At 44.7% G+C, this 20,199-nt stretch overlaps 1 protein-coding gene across 1 annotated transcript in view; it reads right to left on the bottom strand.

The window, feature by feature from the left end:
• CIAO2B (cytosolic iron-sulfur assembly component 2B) overlaps positions 1-18,579 on the bottom strand; it is a 72,325-nt gene extending 53,746 nt beyond the window's left edge. The window contains exon 1 of the mRNA XM_086925478.1: positions 18,377-18,579. Within this exon, the coding sequence (XP_086781604.1) occupies positions 18,377-18,503 (127 nt within the window). The 5' untranslated portion in view covers positions 18,504-18,579. The remainder of the gene's footprint in view (positions 1-18,376) is intronic.
• Between the last annotated feature and the right edge of the window lie 1,620 nt (positions 18,580-20,199).

The following is a 20,199-nucleotide window of genomic DNA, read 5'->3' as shown; positions in this document are numbered from 1 at the left end:
TCCACAGGGGCTGACATGGAGGGGAAAGATGGGAAGTGAAGCACTTAAGTGTAAGCTAATTAAGGCACGCTCGTTGGTAAAACACACGCAAGAAATTAACTTGTTGCTGGATTCTAATTAAAGTGATATTCTTTTCATCACAGAAACATGGATTCCGCTGGACTCTGGCACAAACGTGGGCTTTACATGCCGACTTGGATATAAAGTCGAACACCAATCTAGAATAGGAGAAAAAAAAAAAAAGAAGAGGAGGAGGAGATGGGGGTGGCAATTATTTTCAAAGAAACCTGGAGATTGGAGACTCTCCAAATTGACCAACTCCAGGAGAGCAGAACTGTTGGGCTTCTCCCTGAAAGAAAGAAGTGGGAGAGCCCTATCAAGAATGCTATGCCACAGGCTGCCAGGGACGTTCCAGGATTTTTTGAAACCATTTTTTTAAACCAGTCTCAAATCTGACCCGAGCCACTATCTTTCTGGTTTTAGGGGGATTTCAATATTTGGACTGAGGATAGCTTACACTACCAAAGTAGAGAGTTTTTGAGCTCCTGATAAGCTTTAGCTCTACATTAAAAGATTAAAGGCCCAACACATCAGGGAGGCCCCACCCCTGATATAATCTTTTCCCACCAGGTATTACTGAAGTCAGGGAACCGACCCCAGTAAGCTGGTCGGACCACGCATTAATGATCTTTGATTTAGACAGGGCCAAATTACAGGAAGATGGTAAAAACATCAAGAAAATAGTACAAGGAAGAGCATGGGCCAAACTAATGAAACCAAAGGGGGGGGGGGGGGAGGCTATTTGACACCTCAAACTTATCACAAGAGCAAAACAGTGGATGTGAATGATGAGAACATACAAGTCAATTACAGACACACTAGAAAAACGAATACCAGTAAAAACAATTGAAACCAAGATGAAGACCCTCAGCGTCTTGGTTTACAATAAAACCAATTGTAGGAAGATGGAGAGGCTATGGTACAAGACCTATCTAGAACATGATAAGATGCAGTTAAAATCTGCATTAAATAACTATGAAGAGGAAATTAGGAAGGCTAAAAAAAACTACAATACTAGGTGCAACACTGAAGCTGTCAATAGATCAAAGAAAGTATTTGAGATAGTGATAGAGCTAGCAAATCCAGACTGCATAAAACAAAAAGGTAGAACTGTGCAATAAGTTATCTGACTTTTTTTTAATAACAAAGTTGATCTGATCAATAATGATATACAAAAAGGACAATAATTGCCAGTTGGGAAGTGATTCTGGTGGTGTCAATGATTTAACTAGCATTACTCTTGCGCCCAGCAATATAGCAACACTAGAAGCCTGCTGTAAATTAGAAAAAATTGTGACTGAATGAAGAGGACTTTAGATTTTTGACCATGTCAATTTCTTCAGGTTCTCTGCTGGACCAAATCTCTCCCACTTTATGGAAAGACAGAGCAGATGAACTGTACCCCGACCCAAGTGTGTAATCAATCCCTGTCCATGGTACCGTCCATGTGGAAAAAAGCTCTAGTCGCCCCTCTACTGAAAAAAACATTGGTGGATGCCAATGACCCCGGTAACTACTGTCAAGTAAATCTCTCAGCTTCCCTACCTGGTAAAAACTGTAGAGAAATGTGGCAGCAAACTTTTAGAAAACTAGAGACCACTAGAACCGGAACAAATGGGCTTTAGACCAGTCTACGGGACCGAAACAGCCTTAATCTTAGTGATGGATGCGCTGAGGATGACATAGGTCAGGTTGCAGTAATGATATTACTAGATCTATCATCTGATTTTGACACAGTCAACCACCAAATACTACTTAGTAGATTGAAGGAGATAGGGGTGGAAGGTACCTTCCCGAAATGGGTCAAGTCATATTTGTCGGACAGATTCCAAGCAATCTCCTTGCCTCCTTTTCGGTCAGAATTTAAGGAAATTGTAAATGGGGTACCTCAGGACTCTGCTTAGAGCCCTATTATTTTTTAGGTCTATCTACGCCCACTGCTAACAATATAATAAATCATTTGGGATGTCATTTATAAATTATGCAGATGATCACCTATATAACACTGGCACTAGATAATAGCACGAATCAGACAGACTATGCTCCTTTTTAATGGAGATGGCAAACTGGCTCAGGAGGAACACATTAACATTTAATGTAAGTAAAACAGAGTTTATATGCTGCTCCCCTTCCAAAGTGCCACATTCTATTCCAGATAGTTTTTAGCCCTGGACCAGTACCGAGGTTCTTACTACAGCTCGGACGGTTCGAAACCTAGGGGTTCATATGGATGAGAAACTATTTATGGAAACCCACAAACAAATCAGCGGCTACGTGCCATGGACAGTTGAGGAATTCAATAAAAATCGTTCAATTTTTAGCACATCGAACTAGAAAACTGGTGGTGCAATGAACAAATCTAAGCAAAATGGACTATTCCAATGCTCTGCTACTGGGAGGTCAAGACTATTTACTCAAAAGGCTAGACATGGTACAGGTGCTGGTGGCCAAATTGGCTCAGAACAAATCTAGACCCAACTCTGTCTCAGGTACTCTGAAGGAGCTCCACTGGTTACCAGCCAGAGAAAGAACGACTTTTGAAGCTAGGTGCTTGGTTTATAAAGTTGTGAATGGCACAGGGTCAATGTTAATGCAAAAGAAATTGTATTCTTGTAGACCTCAACGACCCTTATGGTCTTAATCAACCATCCTTGTTTGTGCTCCAAGCTTCAAGAAAGCATGGTCTGGAGGAAGGTCCTTCCAAATCAAGGCAGCTCAGCTGTGGAACAGTCTGGCAAACTCCCTTAGAGCTAATAAAAAAATATTATGAGCTTTAGGAAGAACCTAAAAACGTGGCTGGCTCTTCCTAAGTAGAGACTTTCTAAACCAGCACCCTCTCTGTTTGCAGTTTATAGTTAGGAAGGTTGCTCTGTGTATAGGTGGTTTGCTGGCGCCATAACACCTGTGAGGTGAACGTTGCACGTTATAAAATTTCTAACAGGAAAATACCAAATTGCAATAGGATTTGGAGAACCTGAAAACTAAGAAAATATAAATAACTACGGTAACTAATATAGACATATAAACAAGAAATGTTCAAAGTCTGATAAAAATGTAATATTTTGGAATCTCAGTGAAGGATGGCAAAAAGGGAGGTGATTGCACAACTAAGTAGACTAACATTAAATCGAAATAAACAAGGAGTAGGCAATTTACAAATGTCTTAGTTAGGCCTAGTTAATAGTATAAGCCTGTCAATTTTACCCCAATTCCGTTTCATAATGAAATTGGTGGCATTGCCTATTGTACGTAAATATTTTGTTACGTAAATATTATGTTACGCTGAAGATTAAAAACATTTTTTTTAACTGAATGACAAAAGATCCAGTGGTTGATTTGTAAGAACTGACTAGATGGAAACCAAAAGGTGGCTGGGAAAGACTGAATACAAATTTGCAAAGAGTATTCCACTATTAAATTGATTTACCATTTAATCACTGGTGTTAATGATAACACTTACCATTAACTCGAGGAAGAGAATCTCAGGGATGCCTCCATCCGGTTGGGCACCCAAGCTTTTTTAATTATCAAGGCAAAGTGCAGCCGAAGTTTTGGCTAATAAAAACAGAGGTCTTAAAAGGTTTAAATCTGGTGCAATATATACCAATATAGGAAAATGAGCACTTACCAAATGTCTTAAAGAGTAAGGATAATGGACTATAGAAAAAGAAGGAAGAATTAACTAAAGTGGAATATTATGTGCAGATGAAAGCTTCATCCAGATAGAGAGGACTTTGCAAAAATGAATTAACACCCATGCAAGTTTACTCTGTTGTTGGTCAGAAACTGACATCTATCATACAGCAAGAAAATACAATAGTAGCAAATATGCAGGAACAAGTGATTAAGCATGTGTCACAATCAATCTAATTCCTGTAAACAAAACAGAAGACGCATTCACTTAATGGAATAAAGAGGCGGGAAGGGAAGTAAGTGTTGAACTATGGTGAAGAGCTTTGATCGAATATTATAATAACATGTTTTTCTCCCTTTCTACTATAGGAACAGTACCTCCTTGCATCAGTGATAATAAAATGTACACCTTTTCAATGTAACATAAATCAATATTTTACAATGTTTCAGTAATACCCAGGCTAACATTTCTCAATATAAGATAAGAAATATGAAGCCAGCCATTTACTAGAAGTCAATAGGTGTTAAATATTTGTCGGCTGGAAACCTGTGAAGGCAATGATCATCTTTCCCATGCTGGAAATACACATTTATTCACTTTAATCAAAAAAAAAATATGTTCAATAAGAATATTTATGTCATGAAAATGTGGCATGAAAGCACCTCCCCAAATGGAAACTATTAGGCGAATGACTAAGAGAAAGAACTCCAAGTAGTCTCATATAAATTAGCACATTAATGCAAATATCCCAGGCAGACCATGGTACAATATTAGAGGACATTGCCTTAAAAAAAAATAATTACAACGTAGTATACAGAAGCACCCAAATTAAGGAAACAATTCAGGAGAAGACCAATGTAAAATGTACAGTACTGTAGGACAAAGGAAAGTATTAAGGATCTACTATTGTACTCTGGTTAACTTGCATGTAATTAGAAGTGGGTGAGAGCAGTTGGATAACGAAAATTTGGTCTACACTCCATTTATATGTTGTATAGCTGTTTCTGGATAACTAAATATCCTTACCAGTAAGATTCCTCTCTCCTACATTTTTTTTCTAGCGCTCAAGAGTCAAAACCTACAACCATAACTCTTAACCATCAATGCAGTCTTTCATACATTACTACTCACATTGTGTGCTTTAAGTGACATTATGTCAGACATGACATATATTGCAGACTACCACAGGTGGGTAGCATTAAACCCTGCACGAGCCATTAACTGAGGAATAAAGATATTATCAAGTGCATGAATCAGCTCTAAAAGCACTGTCCGTGTATTTTAGTACTTCATAATCAGCCCTCTATAGGAAACAATTTTCCACTGCGGACCAACAAAGAAAGCACCTCAAACTTCAAAATCCCATGTAATCTTAAGTCTCTTGTGCTGTTCAACCTCCGAGACCTGCTGTGGTTGGGTCCCACTGGATTTCCAGAGAAAAGTTCAAAGACACGTGGAGGCAGCACCAAAATCAAAGTAAATTCCAGAAGCAATGAGTCATGTAAAAAATATATTTTTCTTTATTGATTTTTTCTTTTTGAAGGTGCACAAGACAGCCAACGCGTTTCGCTCCCGAAACTTGGGAGCTTCGTCAGGGCAAGGTCAAGTGATCTGAAGCCTGTGTGGGTTTTTGGGTCAAAATAATATGGCTTGATAGGCGCAAAATCAGTATGTTGATTCGAGTGGAATCCAGATGAACAAGGATATTACTCAGAGAAGCAAAGGAAGAAATAACTAAATTCTCCACTTGTAAGTCCAATGAGCGTCACAGGGGCCGAGGTAAATGACAGTCAAAAGGCAATAGTATGCAAGTTCCTATGGATGTCACATTTATTTTATATTCATATCGACTATTATAACGAATGTCACGGAAAAAAGCAGTCCTTGATAAGCTGCACAGTTTAATGAATCTCACGTAAAGACGACAGATGAACCGGCCCCCGCAAAAAACGCCAAGCCTATATAGAAAATAACTTAATCAATGTCCACAAAAGTGATTATGCAGCGAGACAGTGGTTCTTTCTTAACCCCTTCTGTGCTGCGCGAATTTTGCTGCGGTGCTGAACGTTCCATTGGGCCTATGGAACCATGACGGAACGGTTCCGTCATAAGCACAGGCCACCTTACGCTCATTACCGAACCGTTCCGTCATGAGCATGGAAGGGGTTAATACATTTAGTCCTAAGAAGTCTAAAACCAAACCCTTAAACATGTCTGTTGGAATGAGGAATACTTGGATTTTTAAATAGGCAACCAGAAAGGTATCTATTTGTTGAGGTAGATAGTAACGTATGCAAGATACATATTCTGAAAGATACATATTCCTTTAGGCTGCTATTACCAACACAACCAACATTACGGCCATTACCAACACAGCCAAGTTTAAAAATGTGATGCTTAATTTAGTAAAGTTTGTATTACCGTCCATTCTGTACCAGTGATGTATGCCATTGTAAATACAGTCCCAGGAGATACAATGTCAGCCAGATCAAAATATCTGTAGCACTCAAATTGCAACCAGAGAGCCTCTGAAAGGGATTATTTATGCAAGGGGTTGAGAAAAATATCACTTATGACTGGGGGCAAATTTATTTTGCCTGGCTGTGTATCCAATGTTCTGTCTCTTAAAACATCTAATTTTTGGACATGGACGAGGCATGATTTTAATCAAACAGTGCTGCTAAGAAGAGAACTCTTAACTCACTATCTGGCTAGCAAGATAGATGCAGAAAACTGAAAAATCTAACTGAGCATAAGTGGGACAAAAATAAACAGCCATATGGGTAAGCAGACAGTCAGAGTCACTTTTCAATTCTGAATAATGTAAATCTTTAGGTTTATGACCTCTTGTTACAAGTCTTGCTCACAGATCAATTACCCCCACAACCACGGACCAAAGAATTGCTTTTGATTAGCTAGGTGAACACAGCATGAATGCTGCTTCAGTTGCTTATTTCTGCTACACAGCAAACGGATGTCTGTTTCTTTATATAGAGGAGGGAAACTGAAGTGGAGTGGCAATGTGCATTGTTTACGTTTAGTTATTTACACAAGAGTGGCTGTATTGTTTTATATTTGCTGCACAATAAGAGGAAGGTTTAACCCCTTCGATGCTCATGACGGAACGGTTCTGTCATGAGGCACAGTGGAGCTGTGCCGATGACGGAACCGTTCCGTCATGACCACACCCATTATCATTATCCTTTAGCACCGGAGGGGAATATGTGCAGCAGCGATGAGGTTAACTGTTACTTGTGCTGAGTCAGCCCCGGTTTTGTACTATAATTAGAATGGTTCCAGTGGGTTTCGGAAGGAAAGTCCCTTTGATATTGTAGTAAAAACAGATACCCAGGATGATACACGGGAAGCACAGTATATATCATGATGAAGGGAAACTGAATGTTCCACCATATGGGAGCAATCATTCATGTGGTTGTTTTATCTGGGAGTATACTCAACTGCGATATGTCTTCAGATGGTGGAAGTGTTGTTATGAGATGACAAGGCAAATATTGCTTGATTGGATGCTTGTGTTAATGTTAGATGCTAGGGTGCAGGGCTGTACTGATGTGCTTCTATCTTTGTTTTTCTATGTATGTTACAGCGAAAGACTTTTGTTGTTGTTATGCACTGGTCTTTCAGGAAGGAAAATAAATCATATAATGGGTGGATGTAACGGTCTGCGTGATTACTACTAGATAAATGTGGGGGACCGTAGGTGGGAAATGTAGGCTTGCTTGTATGCTGCAATTTGAAAGTATGACTTATGAAGATCAACCCTGAGCGTAGTTCACGTACTAGAGCTACGCATAGCTACGCGAAGTGCACTTCGCGAGCTACGCGAACTGCGTAGTGCGCTGTGCAAAATGCTGTTCGCACTGATTGCACAGTTCCGGATGCTTGTCCGCACTGTGCAATTATTGCAAATCGCATCTTGCACAGTGCAAGCAGTCGTTGTACTTGAGCAGCAGCTTTCTCAAAGCGGACTGGTAGTTTCTTATTGCGAGCGGTCGCGAGCATACGCAACCACTCGCAATGAGAAACCTGACCTCCCCGCGTTGAGATTCTCGCCAGGAGGTTTATTTTCCCGCTCGCGATCGGCAATTTGATGTTGCTGATCGCGAACGAGGAAAAAGTCTCGCCGGGATGTTATTTTGCTCGCTCGCAGTCGCCAACTTGACGTGGAGGGCCACGAGCAAGCAAAAAAATGCCTTGCACTGTGCTACGTGCAATTCGCGTAGCGTGTACTTACGCAAACTAGGCGAGCGTAGCATAGTCCTACGCCTAGGGTTAATGAAGATGCCATGATTCTATTCTTGTTTTCTCCCCACTATTGTGGAAAGAACACATTAATGCATCTAAAGAACTCCATTACCACACAGACAAACTATGTTCTACAAAAATACATCAAAAATAAGTCATGGATTGCTTACTAAATCTAAAAACCAGCAAATAGAAAACCATGCCAACCTATGTTTGTAACATTATGTAACTTTCATGTACAGAAAAAAAGCATTAAGATACAATACTATACTTTAGGGTTAAAATCGGGGAGGTTAGCGATTAACATATGCTGCAAATTCAAACTGCTAAAATCAAATATAGAAGCAGAAAAACATAAAGAAGGTAGAAGTTAGGCTGACCATGAATTCAAAATTTGCAAACATTCGTGACAAGAATTTTCAATTCTATTAAGAGCTAGGAGGCGAGGATTATGCTTTCTCATTTCTTTAATGAAATGCTCAGCAGCCAATAAAATTAACCAAAAAACTACATTTCTCATGAACACCAGGTAATGACCATAGAGAGTAACGTATAAAAGGTCTTAACATTAGTCCTTCTTCATCTTTCTTTGGGGAAACATGTCCAGTTCAAAATAAAATCCCAAGTAAATTAACAACAATAACTCCAAACACGCTGCAGAAATCCAAAGAATCCTGAAGTAGGCAGCAGAAGAACTGTGGGTCCAGAAGCCAGGAGGAGAACGACACTCCGGAGGAGGACGAATAACATCACTTCGGATCTGAACCTGAAAAAGATACAGAGCCGTAACATCCAAATATTGCAAGAGAAGCAAAAGCAATCCGGGGGGGGAAAAAAACCAAGGAGTGATATATTTGCAATGTCATGTAAACAGATTACAATACATTAGCATGCAAATAAGAACAATGGGTGGGATAATCCTCGCCTCCTAGTCCTTAATAGAATTGAAAATTCTTGTCACGAATGTTTGCAAATTTTGAATTCTATGTCAGGACAGGAGGCTCCGATTATGTTTTTTTAAAGCTGATCCACCACCACAGAAGCAACACTATCAAAAGGTTTATAATAAAACGTCTTGAAAACAGAATCAGATGACCAGTCTGCAGCCTTCATAATGTCGAACAGAGTAACACCCATGGAAAAAGCTTTAGAGGCCATTGCCCCTCGTGCAGAATGCGCGCCAAACACAGATACATCAATGCCTGCCTCAGACATAAGCCACCGCACCCAGCGCGCCAGAGTAGTTGGAGTGACAGGGCGAAAAGGTTTCTTTAAGGCAATCAACAGTTGACCCTGCATGTCTGAGCGGAAAGAAGCAGTACTCACCTCATAATCCTTAAGGCATTGTACAACACAAAGGTTGGGACGAGCAGGAAAAGAAGGATATGTAATGGAAGGTGTATTAGATTTAGTACGTCTGGAAAGACGAAAAGTAACTCCCTCAGGAGTGAAACTGCGACCTGCAAGATCCAAAGCGCGGACATCCGACACACGCTTGCAAGAAACCAGGCAAAGTAACATCATCAACTTGGCAGATAACTGTTTACGGGATAACAAAAGATTCGAAGGCCAAGCCTCCAAGAACCTGAGAACAACAGAAACATCCCATAAAGAAACATATTTAGGTGTGGGAGGTTTCGCAAAACGAATTCCCTTAAGTAATCTGGAAATAAAGGGATGTTCACCCGCAGGTTTCCCATCGATGTGGATGTGGCCAGCTGAAATTGCAGAACGAAAACTATTGACCGTCGTATAGGCCAGACCTGAGGTGGCCAAGGATGCCAAAAATTTAATGATCAGACTGATATCCGCTGAAACGGGATCAACTTCCCGTTGAGCACACCAATCACACCATCGCTTCCAAGCCCCTTTATATCGTTTGTGAGTATTGGGAGACCATGCCTCACTAAGGAATTTGGAAGCGTCGCTAGAAATGCCTGGGATCGTCCAGCGATCCCAGAGATCCGCCACGCCAGCAGCTGAAGAGAGCCGGATAGGATCAGGGGATGTGGATCTCCGAGAGGATCCAGCAAGAGATTCCATTGCTGGGGAAGAAGGAGCGGTGGAGCGCAACACATTTCCAGGAGAACCGGGAACCACGCTTGAGCCCTCCAGAGAGGAGCAATCAGAATCAGATCCGCTCGAAAACGTTTGGTGTAAGCCAGAACTCTGGGGATCATTAGGAATGGTGGAAAGGCATAGCACAGGGTCGATCGCCACTGTTGACGAAAAGCATCCGTGGCCAGAGCTTGAGGGCCCGGTCTCCAACTGTAAAAGCGCGGGAGTTGCGCGTTGAGGCGAGAGGCAAACAGATCTAAATGACACTGACCCCAACGCCGAAGGAGGGCACGGAATACTCGAGGGTGAAGCCTCCAGTCGCTGAAATCCCGAAGATGTCTGGAGTGCCAATCCGCAATCTGATTGTTGCAACCCGGAAGATACTCCGCAATAACAGTGATCTTCCGTTGAAGACAAAAGTGCCAAAAATCCTTGGCTATCTCCGCCAACACCTTGGACCGAGTCCCGCCCAGCTTGTTGACATAGCGGACCGCGGACACGTTGTCCATCCGGAGAAGAATGCAGCAACTTGGTTGAAGGCGAGAGAAACACTTGATCGCAAACGAACCCGCTAGGAGTTCCAAGCAGTTTATGTGGAGAGACAATTCCTGAGGGGACCAACGACCCCCCGTCGAGACAGACCCGCAGCGGGCTCCCCAACCCCACCGACTGGCATCGGATTCTATCACCAGTTCCGGCGACGCACCGAACAGGGCTCGACCATTCCAGGCCTCCATGTGGTCCAACCACCACTGCATCTCCCATCGCACTTCCTCCGTAAGAGGAATCTGGTCCGAGTACCTGAGACCTTTCCGGAGATGCTGGATTTTTAGCCGTTGCATCGCTCTGTAATGTAGAGGGCCTGGAAAGATCGCCTGAATGGAAGATGCTAACAGACCTACTACACGTGCCAACGACCTCAACGACACAGTCTGTCTGGAAATAACAGATGTCAATTCCCTCTTGATGGAACGCATCTTCTGACCGGGTAAGATAAGTTGGCAAGCAACCGAGTCGATCTGGAAACCCAGGAAATCTATAGATTGGGTCGGAACCAAAACCGATTTCTGAACGTTGATCAGAAAACCGAGAGACTGTAAAAGATCGATGGACCACTCCAGATGTTGCAGAAGTGTGAGAGGACAATCCGCCATAAGGAGAATATAGTCCAGATAAATAATCAACCTGACTCCCCGAGACAGCAGACGTTCCACAACCGGTCTCAACAGTTTCGTGAAGCACCATGGTGCCGACGAGAGACCGAACGGGAGAACCTGATACTCATACCAAACTCCCTGCCATTGAAACTGGAGAAAACGACGATGAGGCCTGTAGATTGGAATCGACAGGTACGCATCCTTGAGATCTAGGCGGACCATCCAGTCCCCTTCGCGCAGGAGATCCCTCAAGAGATGGAGACCCTCCATTTTGAAATGCCGATAGACTACCCCTCCGTTGAAGTCTTTCAGGTTGAGAACCAGGCGGGACCCGCCTCCTTTTTTCCTCGACCAGAAAGACTGAGCTGGCAAACCCCGTCGGATGACGGACGGTTGGAAGAATCGCCCCCTTCTTGAGAAGGGCGTCTATTTCGCCGGAGAGACAAGCCTGATCCTGAAGGGAAAAATGCAAACAAGGGGGAGGACGGGTCTGATGCATAGGGTGATAAAACTCTATCCTGAACCCTTGAACTGTTTGTAGCACCCATGCATCGCTGGAGATCATGCGCCAATTTTTGAGGAAAAATTGAATGCGACCCCCCAACATCACATTGCATGCACGAATCAGGCTCACCTGCAGAGTTGGAATCCTGGAAGTGTCCTTGTTGTCCACCGGAACGGCCCTTGCCATACTGGCCCTTTCCTTTTCGTGGGGGATAAAAGTTGGCCCTGGTGGAATATCCGGCGTCGTATGTTCCTCCTCGCTGAGAGGTGTTGCCTCTCTGGGACTGGTGAGCGGAACCACGGCCGAAACCGGACGCATAGCTCCTTGCGCCTTGTCAATACCACTGAAGGTGGAGACAAACCGTGTGAGTTCTTTTAGAAAAGGCTGACCAAATAAAAGACCCTGCTCCTCGGGCCCAGACTCCGAAGTTGCCAATTTGGACAGTTTAGGATCAAGTTTCAAAAGGATTGACCTGCGACGTTCCGCAGACATAGCGCAATTGGCGTTCCCCAATTGGCAGATCGCCCGTTGGGCCCACTCAATTAACTCATTTGGGTTCACAAGGGCTGAGGCCTCTTTCGCCTTAAAGCCCAGATCCAAAATCTTGGTGAGAGGTCCAAGTAGGTCCAGCAATTTATCTTGACAGGACCGCCAAGATCTGTCAAGGCCCTTCTTCGGGTCCGTTGCATATTTTTTCAAATACGTGACCATCATGGGGTCAACCTCCGGAGTCTCGGCCAAATGGTCAGATAGATCAGGCCTCGGGCACTCTGAACGCAACCTAGCACGAACCGATGCCTCAAAAGGTTGCCTAATGTGCGCCTGAATATAGGCGGCCACAGCAGGCGAAGGTAGCCATGATGAAGAATTTGGATGAACAATATCCGCGGGTTCAAAATTGAGTACAGGAGGGCGTTCTGGGGCGTCCACAAAATGCTCCTTACAGACACGCTTTTTCGGGGGAGGAGAAGCATGGTCCGAAGAAGCGGAAGACTGAGCGTTGTCTGACTCGGTATCATGCAATGTAGAAGCAGTGGAAGGCGCAGCCGCCAATGTTTTAGCCAGTCGCTGAAAGTCAGTCTTATGAGGATTAACAGGAGACTTTGCATTTTTCTTAGAAGCAGGCAGCCAACCCTGTTGCTGTGCATAGAGATTTAAATGACGCTTTAGAGGGTTAATTGCACGAACCAGTGCTTTGTTAACCGACTGTTGCACACCTTTATCTAATTGCTCCACCAAGTTATGTTCCAAGGAGCCTTCCTCCTCATCATCATAGTAATAGTCGTCATCTGCGTCGTAGTAATCAGCCATTCTACACAAGGGTAGGAATTTAATGCCCACAAGACGACCACAGCAATATGGAGTGTCAAAACACAAGTCAAGGGGGAGTGTTATAACCCCAAAGCAGGCTTTGAAAAGAAGCAGGAACAAACCTGACTTCAAAAGAGTTCAAGCGTGGAGGGAGCCAAAGCCTGCGCAGCTCAAAACACTCTAGGCAGAGCCTATGCGACAATGTTGCAACCGAAGCCTTCACCAGACTCCAGTGTCTGACGGGGTTAAATATTTGGAGACAGGCTGTTGGCAGGGACGCCAAAAACGACCGTCATCACTCAACCAGCGCTGAGGAAACCCCAGAAACCAGAAAGAAGGCAGCGCACATGCGCGACCGCCGCCTGTCAGCCAAAGACCGTCTCGAGAGCGCTCGCGCTCCCCTAACAAGACGGAAACCCCTGCTCCCGCTCCACAAAAGTCCGCGAGCAGCTAGGAAGCGCCCGGACCAACAACGGAGGTGAGACACACGCTCCGAGCAAAATGCAAGCTGCGCACCGACAGCGAAGCAAAGACACACGCGAAGAGACGGAGACCGAGCTCCAAAGACGCGGAATACAACGCGCAATGGCAAGGCGCGATATACAAACAATTCAACAAAGCAAAACAGTAAGCAAGTAGCAATATGAAATGAAAAAGAAATTTCTAAAGCGCACTGCGGCCAAGCGGCTTCCTGGCGCTGAGGAGCACATCAGAATCTACAGAGGAAACCCAAGGAGATTAGCCGGGGAATGCCTGAAGGAAAAGAAAAGTTTTAAGAGCTTTACGAAAGTGAGAAAAAAATAGGGATAGAGCGAATGGAAAGAGGGAGATTGTTCCAAATCTGGGGGGCCAGCAGAGAGAATCGGGTGCCCCCGGTGCGAGATTTGCGGAAGCGGGGGACGTGAAGGAGAGAAAGTGAAGAAGAGCGGAGGGTACGGCTGGGGGCGTGAGAAGAGATAAGTGAGTTGATGAAAAACGGGGCAGAGCGAGCGTGCGCCCGAAAGGCCAAGCAAGCTAGTTTGAAATGAGACCTGAAATGAACCGGGAGCCAATGGAGGGTTTTGAGGGCAGGGGTGATGTGGGAAAATTTGGGGAGACGAAGAATAAGGCGGGCCGCCTGGTTCTGGATGGCCTGGAGACGGCGAGTTTCGTAGGCAGGAATACCTACGTACAAGCAGTTTCCATAATCCAGGCGGGATGTAATGAGGGCCGTGATAATGGTTTTAAGAGCATCCACAGAAAAGAACCGGGAGATCTTACGGATTAAACGGAGGGAAGAAAAACAAGAAGACACGACGGAACTGATTTGGGCATGCATGGACAGATCATTGCTGATCTTGATGCCCAAGGTCCGGACAGAGGAAACAGGGGAGGGCCAAAAGAAAGGTGCAAGTGAGCTGAGGACCAGGGATTAGACGAGCCACCAGTGAGGACGAGCTTTGTCTTATCGGGATTGAGCTTCAAGTGATTGAAGCTCATCCACTGGGAAATGAAAACAAGAGTGGAACAAAACTTAGGGAGAGAGTCAGCTGGGGATGAAAGATCAAAGACGAGCTGGAGGTCATAAGCAGAAAGATATAAAGCACTTAACTGGCTGCGGAGCAGCAAAGAAAGAGGAAGAAGGACTAATGTTAGGACCTTTTATACGTTACTCTCTATGGTCATTCCCTGGTGTTCATGGGAAATGTAGTTTTTTGGTTAATTTTATTGGCTGCTGAGCATTTCATTAAAGAAATGAGAAAGCATAAATCGGAGCCTCCTGTCCTGACATAGAATAAGGTTACCAAATAACGCCATGTCATCAGGGACAGCATGTTCCAGCCCAGAGAATTTACCAGTGCATTCTAGGGGTAGAGGTCTTGGGTCAGGGGAACTGACCTGAAGCTTTAAAATGTCAATGAGGGAGGAGGAGCCTAGCTCGAAACCATGATGAACCTGATCTCTCGGCTCCGCCGACCATCTCGCCTTTCTCCCGTTTTCCGCCTCATCCTGTACCTCATCCTGCACACGAGTGGCGGTAGTGGAAACGGGAGGCGAACCCGGACCTGCCGATGTGCTCCTCTGCCCGATCCCGGCTGTGAAAGTGCTGAGACGCCTCTGCCTCCTCCTGACGCTGCGCGGCTGTGCCGGCTCTTTGTTCTCCCGCTGACCGGCCCTGTCCACAACGACGGCCGCCATTCCTGGCAGATCGGAATCGACCAACTACGCGTGGCAAGCGCGTCTTGCCCCCTGGATCCTGCTCTATCGCTTTGCTGGCTTTGGGCGCCGCCGCCGCAGAGGCAACATTGTATTTCATCCTTAGTCCGGGGACGACTTCCTTGCTACTTTGTTTCTTGGCGAGTAGTGCCGATCGCCATTTTTGCAGCTTGCCTTTCTCTCCCGGGACGGCGGCTCCCGGGCTGCTCCTGAAACCGCGGACGTCTGCCCACACTGCATCGGCACTGAGTGGCCATGGAGTCTGCCTCCCCTGTCCCCTCGGTCGGGCGGTGCCATGGTATATATATCGGCTAAGGGACCAGCTGACTGTGGAGGGGGATGGCGGCCATATCCCGGGTCAGTACTGCGACCATTTGCCCAGTGGATATACTATGTCCTTTCTCCCCGATAAACCGGTACTGCTTGGCGACATCCTGGTAGCCCTATGTACTTTAAGAGAAGCTTTTGGTATTGCTGGCCGCGAACTGGGGGATCGGCTGGATGAGATTCTATCGACGACATCCTTGCTTGAACACCTCCGGGAGCAGGACATTGTGCCACACCCGGCTTCTACTTTCCTTCCCTCCTCTCCGGTTGCTACTGACACACCTGGGGTGCGAGACCCTAATCCTGCTGAAGTGCCAGCTGTTACTCCTTCGAGGAGGTTTGAAATCTCTGGAGATGCAATGTGGCTGAGGAACGATACCCGGGTGCCACGTTTGGCGACTCCTCGCGGGGTTATTGACACGACTTGCTCATCTATCCTGGAATGGTTTCTACTGACTTGGCTTGTCGATCCTGGTGGTTCACTAAAGGGCGCTACATCCTCCTGTACTGTGGTTATCAACACGGCTGTGTGTTGGATGTACTTTGATGGACACCCCCCCGCTCGGATGTGGTCACTTTGCTCGCTCGCCTCCCCCAAGATGTCTACCGTGAGGCTGGACTATGTCGTTGCTTCGCACCGCAGAGGGGAGGGATGAGGTTGTCTCTTCATATGGTCGGACTGTTTTTGCTTGCACTGCTGGGACACTGATGGACTGCCGGAGATAGTGAATATTGGTATTGTATTGGTCGCGGGGTTTGGGATCGGGCGGCCGGAGTGATATGTGATGGTAGTCTTAGAAATATCCGATGGCCCTCCCCCGGTCTTATGTGTAACAGGTTTTTTTCTCTTTTCTTCTCTTTTTTCCTGCTTTTCTTTTCTTCCCTTCTCTGTTCTAAATTTCGGGTTCGGTTTGTGGGCGACAGGCACGTTGCTAGGGGGGGGGTCGGCCGTAGCCTCGGCAGACGTGCAGGGTGGGGGGTGGGGGGTAGGGACTTAGTTTCAGTTTCTATGGGCCCTTTTTTCTCATCTCCTCTTTCTTCCTTTTTCTTTCTTTCCCTTTGGGTTTTCAGGTGCCTTGGGGTAGTGATACCTATTCTATCCGCTGTTGATACTGTCATTTTAGTGGATTCGGGTGTACTGAGTCCGTGGGCGGGCGATGGCCAATATGTACTGTTTATTTTGCAAATATTCTGATGATTGTTATTCTTTGTCGCATATCATGTCTCTTCTTCGTATTGTTGCTAACTCGCAGGTTCGTTGCCTGCCAATTGCTCCTGGTGGATTGAATGCATCTGATCCTTCTTACCTACAAAACTTTTAAAAATTAACCTCACTTCTCCTCAGCCTAGCGGTCCTGTTCATTTCACATGCCTTGGACACTTATCGTTTGGGTTTTCTTAGGGACCGCTGAGATGGCCTATCCTTACTTTTTGTGCTACGGATTGCTTTCGAGGCCGGCCTGTATGGTTGTAGGCCCGTATCTGTATGCTTACTATGCACAATAAAGGTTTTCAAAAACTTAAAAAAAAAAAAAATGTCAATGAGTTATAAGCTCAAATATAGAATATTGTGAAATTACATGAAACCATTTGGTAGCCATGCACAAAACATTCAATTTCCCGAAAAAGCTCCTATTTGTTTTCTCTGTAAATATTAAAAAGAAATAAGTAGCACTAACAAATGGATTATGGGAACTAAGTGCAGTATATTGACAGTTTACAGAACCACCACTATGTTCATAGTGCATCAAAGATTTGAGCAACAGTGCAACCCTTGAGCAAAAACAATGTTTCAAAAGCTTCTCGTTGGGCTCGCCACCTTTACATCCTACGTTTATCTCTTAACGAGGGAACAGATAAGGCTAAATGTATATATCAAACGGTCACCCAGCAATGATCACTTCACCCAAGAGTTAGAGGTGCGCGATAAACTGGCAGCTCAAACCACAGGCTCCAGCCAAATGGGTAGTACGGCTCAGCAGGAGGTATGCAATGTATTTATTTATACTGTGTTTTTCTGTAGAGCTGCTTCACCAAATGATATCAGCGCACTTTACATTATAACAACATTTACATATTACTAGACAGAATGCTTGTACAAGTAACTTAAGACTTCACTGGAAGATTAAACATGAGCCGAGTCTTCATGTGGTTTCTGTCACCCACCCTCGCCGTTTTCTAGAAAGTATTTTTGTTTAAACTTAATTTTAGTGTCTGAAATTCCATAAACCAATCTAGTGAAGTCGCTTCCAAAAGGATTAACCTTAAACAGGAGAAATTGATATCCATCCAGAGGCTGGACTGCACAACCAGGAAACCTTGGAAAAATCCTACTTTCCCATCTAGACATACTATGTGATCCTAGATATTAACGTATTCACCTAAGCCGCTTTGCCATTATCATTACGTTTGAAAACACTTTGAAATACATTACTTCACTGTGCGTGGCGATCAAAAACCTCACTTGTTTTATTGTAACTATATTTTTCTCCATTAAAAGTCAAAGGAACACATAGGGTGAACTTGACTACCAATTCGTCTTTTTGTTCTTTACGAAGAAATGCCACTCAATCCATCTATAATATAATGCTTTAAAGTTGAAATATTTCTGTATTTTAAAGAACACTTTTTTGAGTTTGCAAAGTTAATCACATTTTTATGATATTTGTTGCACGAGGCACGTGCCAAAAATGTTGCCGGCTCGTGTGCCGGCTCATACAGCAAAGCCAGGCTTTTGGCTAAACTCTCCCTCTTAATCTGCAGGCTATCCCACCTCTACCAGGAGCGTGCAAACTCCTTAGGTGCATCGGAATGATGCGAAGGCTCCCACGCACCCCTGATCCTACAGGCGGCATCAAAGGATATCGAAGATCTCTCGCTCGTCTATCTGGTCCGGCAGGTCCTCGTCCTGTTCGCGGGCAGTGAGCGGCCTATCGCCCTGGCGCTGGTAGATGAGCGGGTTGGCGTTTTCCAGTTGATTCCCCCCGGTCATGCTGCAGGAAGAAAGCAACTGCGATGCAAGAAGTAATGTGCCGAAGCCTCACCGGAAGCTGACACCTACAACCCGGATGAGAAAGCACTCCAGGAAGCCCCAGTAACGAAGGGCCGGGCAAAACTAACTGGACGGCCATCTTAAAACAGTGGCACTTTCAAAGTAAAGGGGCGTCTGAACTGAGAAAACCCTAAACTTGTTTACACTGTTTTTTTCTAATATTTCAGTATTCACTGTTTAAAATTATGAATCCCTTTATAATGTAAACAAAAACGATTAAAGTCGCATATGTGAGTACATCTGGGATAAATTAAAAACGAGTTCAGTTTTGTTCCGGAACAAAGCTGGTAACATTTTCAGGTTCATGTATGACTAGAAATATAATTAGAATTCTGGCAATTGTAGTCGCACTTTAATACTGCTCAAATTAGTCTGCAAGTTCCAGAATTCGAAGGAAAAACATGACTGGCCTATTTAGTTACACATGACCTGGGAAGCTTGGCAGCCATGTAGTTTCAAGTTTGTTTTGTTAAGTGCACATAGTTAAAACCTTTCCATGAAGTGCCATTATTTAAAAGACTACAGAAGAAGTAGATTAAAAAAAGATAGTTTTAAAAGATAACGCTTTAAAGTCCCTAGGTGCTAAGAGTCTGTAAATCATTTTGAGGCTACCCGACCAATTGATCTCAGCTGTCCATGTGCTGCTCCAGGCTGCTACTATTCACTGCTGCACTGATAACGCGAGGTACTTATTCTGATATTCTGCTTTCTGCGGTAGTCAGGACTGCAATGTGCTTAAAGTTTTCTGGACCAGCCTAACCAGATATTTTGTGAGCATGCAGATGTATGTCCATCCCATTGAAACAGGCTAGAATTGCTGGCCTGCAGCGGCGCAGCCCCACTGGTTCCAGGCAGGCCACAGAATGCTTTTCCGCTCTTCCATGGTTGCTTTGTAAACGCAGACCTGGTGGACCAGTGTCTCAGGGACTTTTCAACATATGCTGCACAGCTGTGTCATGTTTGCACGCTTCCATGGTGGTAGATGGTGGTGTGATGGCAAGCAGCCCATTCAGTACCTCATGAAAGCTGTTTTGAACTGTGTTTTGGTGGCTATGGCCAAGTATGGCTTAGGTGTTAGTTTGGTATAGAAGGCCAGTGTCAGTCTCTTAGCGAATGTCTCTTTGTCAACCCGCAGCAAATGAGCTTTAACACATTTGGTGACCGTGATCTTAGTTGTAAGATAGGTGCCAAAGAAATCCCATTGATCAGTTTGGCCTAGTGATGCCAGAGAGCTTTCTAGATAGTATCTGGCTGGAGAGTGGGCTCTTCCGTTCATTTTATTCCAAAGCAGAGAACATAGTGTTGCAGTGCTGGCCTCCGTTAGCTTGTAGCAGAGTTTAATAAAAGCCCTCTCCCTTGTAAACGCTTGTTTGACTAGGCCAAATTCAAAGTCTAGCTGGGCTGGGGGAGAGTATGCTGACATGGAGGGCACAGCTTTGAAGAGCCTGGTGGTGACTTTGTCCAGGTGAGCACCTTCTCTACCCCTGAGGATTTCACTTCCATAGGCAATGGTGGGAATTCATTTTGCCTAGATTATTTTCAACAGAGGTAGATAATTGGAAGATCCTCTGGCTGCTTTGATGCTCTTAAAAGCAACTGTGAGGGTGACTGATTTCTGGCGAAAGAGCTCCAGGTG

Source organism: Lissotriton vulgaris, chromosome 6, assembly GCF_964263255.1.
Source record: "Lissotriton vulgaris chromosome 6, aLisVul1.2, whole genome shotgun sequence".
In the NCBI taxonomy this organism is placed as follows: domain Eukaryota; kingdom Metazoa; phylum Chordata; class Amphibia; order Caudata; family Salamandridae; genus Lissotriton; species Lissotriton vulgaris.
The sequence above is the reverse complement of the archived record's forward strand: the minus strand, read 5'-3'. Positions and strand labels throughout refer to the sequence as shown.